General features: G+C 39.3%; 1 protein-coding gene across 1 annotated transcript; it reads left to right on the forward strand.

The window, feature by feature from the left end:
* The first annotated feature begins 976 nt into the window (after nt 1–976).
* Nucleotides 977–2,090, forward strand: LOC135503783 (recoverin-like). The gene is made up of 5 exons (XM_064921924.1): nt 977–1,068; nt 1,170–1,307; nt 1,422–1,572; nt 1,700–1,811; nt 1,972–2,090. The coding sequence occupies exons 1-5, from the start codon at nt 977–979 to the stop codon at nt 2,088–2,090; spliced, it is 612 nt and encodes a 203-aa protein (XP_064777996.1).
* The last annotated feature ends 3,816 nt before the right edge of the window (nt 2,091–5,906 follow it).

A 5,906-nucleotide genomic window follows, 5' to 3' on the forward strand; every position in this document is an offset into this window, starting at 1 on the left:
GATGTTAATGCGAGTGTAGCGAAATGCTTGTGCTTCCAGTTCCGACAATGCAGTAATAACCAACAAGTAATCTAACTAACAATTCCAAAACTAATATCTTATACACAGTGTAAGGGGATAAAGAATATGTACATACAGATATGAATGAGTGATGGAGCAGAGCAGCATAGGCAAGATACAGTAGATGGTATCGAGTACACTATATACATATGAGATGACTATGTAAACAAAGTGGCATAGTTAAAGTGGCTAGTGATACATGTATTACATAAGGATGCAGTAGATGATAGAGTACAGTATATATGTATACATATGAGATGAATAATGTAGGGTATGTAAACATTATATTAGGTAGCATTGTTTAACGTGGCTAGTGATATATATACATTTTACATCCTTACATCCTTTCCCATCAATTCCCATTATTGAAGAGATATTTACTGTTTATATATATATATAAAAACATTTTTTTTGACCTCAGTAAATGACAAATTACAATGTCAGAATCACAGCATGTGGTAATGAGGACTCCTGTTCATAAGTGTCTTTGATCACTGAGTATCAGTGTAAAACAGGTAACACACTGATACCAATCTAATCCAACAGTATTAGACCATGAGATTCCCTGCTGTTTAATCCCCATCCATTTCAATGTAGGTGTCGGTTGAGTGCACTGAAAATCACCAGCTGTGTATACTATAATCTCCCCTACACCCAGTCTGAACCAATACCAATCTATCTTCATTTAAATAGCAGAGAACAAGAGGGCCAGTGTTTGTTTCTGGTCAGAGCAGAGGTGCACCAGATTAGGATTGAGTGGATCGCCTCACATGAGAGCGCAGAGAAAAAAAAGAGACTGTGGAAGAGAAAGAAAATAACAAAGAACCAAGGAGGGATCGAGCAAAATAGAGCAACGGACAGAGAGGGAAGAAATAGAGAGAAAAATAGAGGACAACGATCCCGAAACACAGGAGAGATGGGCAACAGCAAAAGTGTCTCCCTGTCCAAGGATCTCCTAGAGGAGCTGAAACTGAACACCAAGTACAGTGAGGAGCAACTATGTACCGGGTACTTACAATTCCGGTCAAAATAAATACACTTTATGGAGAGAAAGGTGTAATTTGAGACGTAGCTACTGTTTGATCCCATCTTTATTCCGTCCTCTATAGGTACCAGACCTTCCTGAGAGAGTGTCCCAGTGGGCGAATCAGCAAGCAGCAGTTTGAGGCCATCTACGTCAAATTCTTCCCCCACGCAGACCCCACGGCTTATGCACGCCACGTCTTCAGGAGCTTCGATTCCAACAGGTGATGGATGGATTATATGATCATTACAAAGTTCCTGCTGATTTGCACTGCTCTGCATAATTAGCACTTGTGGGATATAGAAACAGCGTAATTGAATGATATTGAACCCTTCAGTGATGGGATGCTGGACTTTAAGGAGTACATCATGGCCCTGCACTTGACCTCCTCTGGGAGGACCATACAGAAACTGGAGTGGGCGTTCAACCTGTACGATGTCGACCACAGCGGAAGCATAACCAAGAAGGAGATCCAGGAGATCGTCGAGGTCAGTTGTAGAGTCATTGTGAAATAGATGTAATGAAATAGGTGTAAGAGACGAGATGTGGTAACGTCATGTTTTTTTGCGTGCTGCTCAAATCTCTGTAATGATGAAAGAAACGTTGTGTTTATAGTCTATATTCAACATGATCTCCAAAGAGGACCAGAAGAGTCTTCCTGATGATGAGAACACACCAGAGAAGAGAGCTGATAAAATCTGGGACTCCTTCGGCAAGAAAGAAAATGGTAAGCCTTGTTTTCATGTTTAAGAACCACTCAAAGAATAGTTCAAGAAAATCATACATATATTGTATATTGTATTTTGATGAATGCATTTTGACCTTATGCGCAATGAGCATTGTAAATGTATCTATTATTTGATCTGCTATTCATTCTGTCCTTTCAGATAAGCTAACCGAGGAGGAGTTTATCCAGGGAGTGATGGACAACAAGAACATCCTCAGACTGGTGCAGTTCGACCAGCCACAGAAGGTACAGGAGAGACTAAAGAAGATGAAACATTAACAACTGACGCCGCCTCATCTTTTTTTTTTTTTTTTTTTTCACTTCAACTTTATACATCCAGGTTAGTTTCACTGGGACAAAATATTCACATCAAGAAAGACCTGAAGCTTGCAATGTTTGTTGTTTGTAACATAGTACTTGTTCAAGTGTGCCGTTGGAACAGCACGTTTATATGGTATCTTTTGTGTCATTACCGTATATACATTTTTATTATTTAGTAATCAGTAGCAGAGATTTGTTTCAAACACAAAATTCCCTTTAATGTATATATTCCTTTAAGGATACATTTTAGATATGACAAATACGTGATAATACCCACATCGTGCGCATTACTGTAAGACTTATCATTCACACTGTACATTGTCAATAACCAATATTAGTATATTCAATACCAACACTTACCTGTCAATGCTCTACTGTTTTGAGTGTATTAAATTATGTTTATATATCTGTCGTTAGTACCTTTATGTGATAAAGTTTCATTTGAGTCATTTGATAGTTTTTCTGATAAAATGTACATAAATACAGTACCAGTCAACCGTTTGGACAGACCTACTCATTAAAGGGGTTTTCTTTATTTTATTTGACTATTTTCAACATTGTAAAATAATAGTGAAGACATCAAAACTATAAAATAAAACATATGTAATCATGTAGTAAGCAAAAAAAAGGTTTTAAACCAATCAAAATATACTTTATGTTTCAGATTCTTCAAAGTAGCCACCCTTTGCCTTGATGACAGCTTTGCACAATCTTGGCATTCTCTCAACCAGCTTCATGAGGTATTCACCTGGAATGCATGTATATTAACAGGTGTGCCTTGTAAAACTTAATTTCTGGAATTTCTTTCCTTTTTAATGCGTTTGAGCCAATCAGTTGTGTTGTAACATGGTAGGGGTAATATACAGAAGATAGCCCTATTTGGTAAAAGACCAAGTCCATATTATGGCAAGAACAGATCAAATAAGCAAAGAGAAACGACAGTCCGTCATTACTTTAAGACATGAAGGTCAGTCAAACCGGAACATTTCAAGAACTTTGAAAGTTTCTTCAAGTGCAGTCGCAAAAGCCATCAAACGCTATGATGAAACTGGCTCTCATGAGGACCTCCACAGGAAAGGAAGACCCAGAGTTACCTCTGCTGTAGAGGATAAGTTCATTTGAGTTACCAGCCTCAGACATTGCAGCCCAAATAAATGCTTCACAGAGTTCTAGTAACAGACACATCTCAACATCAACTGTTCAGAGGAGACTGTGAATCAGGCATTCGTGGTCGAATTGCTGCAAAGAAACCACTATTTAAAGGACACCAATAAGAAAAAGAGACTTGCTTGGGCCAAGAAACACGAGCAATGGACATTAGAAAGGTGGAAATCTGTCCTTTGGTTTGATGAGTCCGAATTAGAGATTTTTGGTTCCAACCTCTGTGTCTTTGTGAGACGCAGAGTAGGTGAATGGATGATTTCCAAATGTGTGGTTCCCCCGTGAAGCATGGAGGAGGAGGTGGTGTGATGTTGTGGGGGTATTTTGCTGGTGACACTGTCACTGATTTATTTGGAATTCAAGCACACATAACCAACATGGCTACCACAACATTCTGCAGCGATATGCCATCCATCTGGTTTGCGCTTAGTGGGACTATCATTTGTTTTTCAACAGGACAATGACCCATCACACCTCCAGGCTGTGTAAGGCCTATTTGACTAAGAAGGAGAGTGATGGAGTGCTGCATCAGATGACCTGGCCTCCAGAATCCCCTGACCTCAACCCAATTGAGATGGTTTGGGATGAGTTGGACCGCAGAGTGAAGTAAAAGCAGCCAACAAGTGCTCAGCATATGTGACTCGTTTCAGGAAAATAGGGTCACTACTTCACAGGAGAGTTTTGAACGTAAACTTTTTTTTTATCAAGGTAGAAATGCCTTCTCGAACAGTGAACTTTCATGTGCCTTAATAACAATGCCATCTGTAAATATGCATACAATTGTTAAATTACTAGCCTAGTTGGTTTAGCCACAGAAAAAATCAGCAACCTTCCCGCTAGCAATGACTGGCTGAGACATGCCGAGAGATGAGTTTGGATTGGTTTGACATATAGCTTCTGTCTATTTGAGCTGGTCAGTCTGTGTAGGTAATCCTGTCTAACGCAGCTTTTTCAAATGTATTGCGTAGTATAACTGCAAGTGTTGTTGTCCACTTTCTGGAGGACCGAGTTTTAAAATCAGTGGGATTCGAGTTTGATAGCTAAGGACATGAAAAAACAAACACCTGTCTCAGGATTACATATTCAAAGTAAGGGCACCCATGGTATCCATGCCAGGAGTCACATCCATCCATCATGTATACGGATAAGATAGTCTAGCTAGCTACATTTTCAGATATTACATGTTTCTAATTTTGAAAGAAAGTGGTTTCATTTCAAGTTAAAGTGTACTGTTAGCTAGCTAACGTTAGCTGGCTGGCTCGCTAGCTAACGTTACGTGTATGATCTTATTATTCGTATCTCAGAGCTATTTGCTTGGCTAGTTTTAGCCTAATGTTAGCTAGCTAACATTGAACCTGGTTGGTTAGCTACCTGCAGATTCATGCAGGGTGGTAACGTCATGAGTTGGGATTAGCTAGCTAGCTAAACAATGTGTGGAGTCTTGGATGTAGCTAGCTAGCTACGTGTCTTAACGAAAGACTCCACTTTACAAGTAACCATTTTGGGTGCGTTCGTAAATTCAGTCTGGTCATCTACTCCGATTCCAGAGCACTCTCGTCTGTGTGCCAGAGCGCAGAATAACTGATGAATTTAAGAACGCTCAACACCCGTTCAATATGGCCAGCGTCAGGAAACGTCAGCAAATAAACTTAATTAAATTGTTAGCAGCAGCATAGTTACAGTCACCAATGCGCTGGGTAACATGACAACATCCTAACCAGCTCTGCTAGGATGAGTTAAATGGTCAGAGTTTGGTTGGGGGCAAAAGTTTAAGAGGGTGTGAACGATGCTGAATGAGGGTAGACAAAGAAGAGCTCTCCAGTAGTCACCAAAACATTTTTTTTAAATCTCAAAAGTGAGGTTATAAGTTTGTCAACTTTCAAAGCAGAATTACTTTCACTTTGTTCCTCAAATGCAGTTTATGATAAACCATTTTGTAGCTCTCTGTCTCTGCTTTTATCATATGTAAAATTTTTGCTACATAAGATCGAATCAAGGTGGTCGGTCACATATGTGGGAACTCTGGTTGAGAGAAAGCCAAGAGTGTGCAAAGCTGTCATCAAGGCAAAGGGTGGCTACTTTGAAGAATCTAAAATATATTTTGATTTGTTTAAAACGTTTTGGGGTTACTACATGATTTCATATGTGTTATTTCATAGGTTTGATGTCTTCATTTTTTTATTATACAGTGTAGAAAATAGTAAAAATAAAGAAACACTTTTGACTGGTACTGTGTGTGTGTTTTATGATTTAGCATTAACATCCTTGAACATTGCTCACATACACAACGATATGTAAGGTACCATACAAAGAATCTGTACAAATATAAAACATCATTGTTATACGCAAGATGTGACCATTGGATATATCATATAGGAATGACTCCATCTACCGACGTTAAGGCTAATCTGAAGATGATGCTAAAGCTAAAACTGGCGAGTGTAGAGAGTATAGAGATGTTGTTATCCACGTCGGCACCAACGATGTTAGGATGAAACAGTCAGAGGTCACCAAGTGCAACATAGCTTCAGCGGGTAAATCAGCTAGAAAGTTGTGTCGGCATCGAGTAATTGTCTCTGGCCCCCTCCCAGTTAGGGGGAGTGATGAGCTCTA

This window comes from Oncorhynchus masou, chromosome 18 (genome assembly GCF_036934945.1).
Source record: "Oncorhynchus masou masou isolate Uvic2021 chromosome 18, UVic_Omas_1.1, whole genome shotgun sequence".
Taxonomy (NCBI): domain Eukaryota; kingdom Metazoa; phylum Chordata; class Actinopteri; order Salmoniformes; family Salmonidae; genus Oncorhynchus; species Oncorhynchus masou.

Coding starts and splice junctions, on each gene's coding strand:
- LOC135503783 (XM_064921924.1), top strand. CDS start 977: ATGGGCAACAGCAAAAGTGTCTCCCTGTCCAAGGATCTCCTAGAGGAG. Junction 1,069..1,169: donor GAGGAGCAACTATGTACCGG/GTACTTACAATT, acceptor CGTCCTCTATAG/GTACCAGACCTTCCTGAGAG. Junction 1,308..1,421: donor AGGAGCTTCGATTCCAACAG/GTGATGGATGGA, acceptor TGAACCCTTCAG/TGATGGGATGCTGGACTTTA.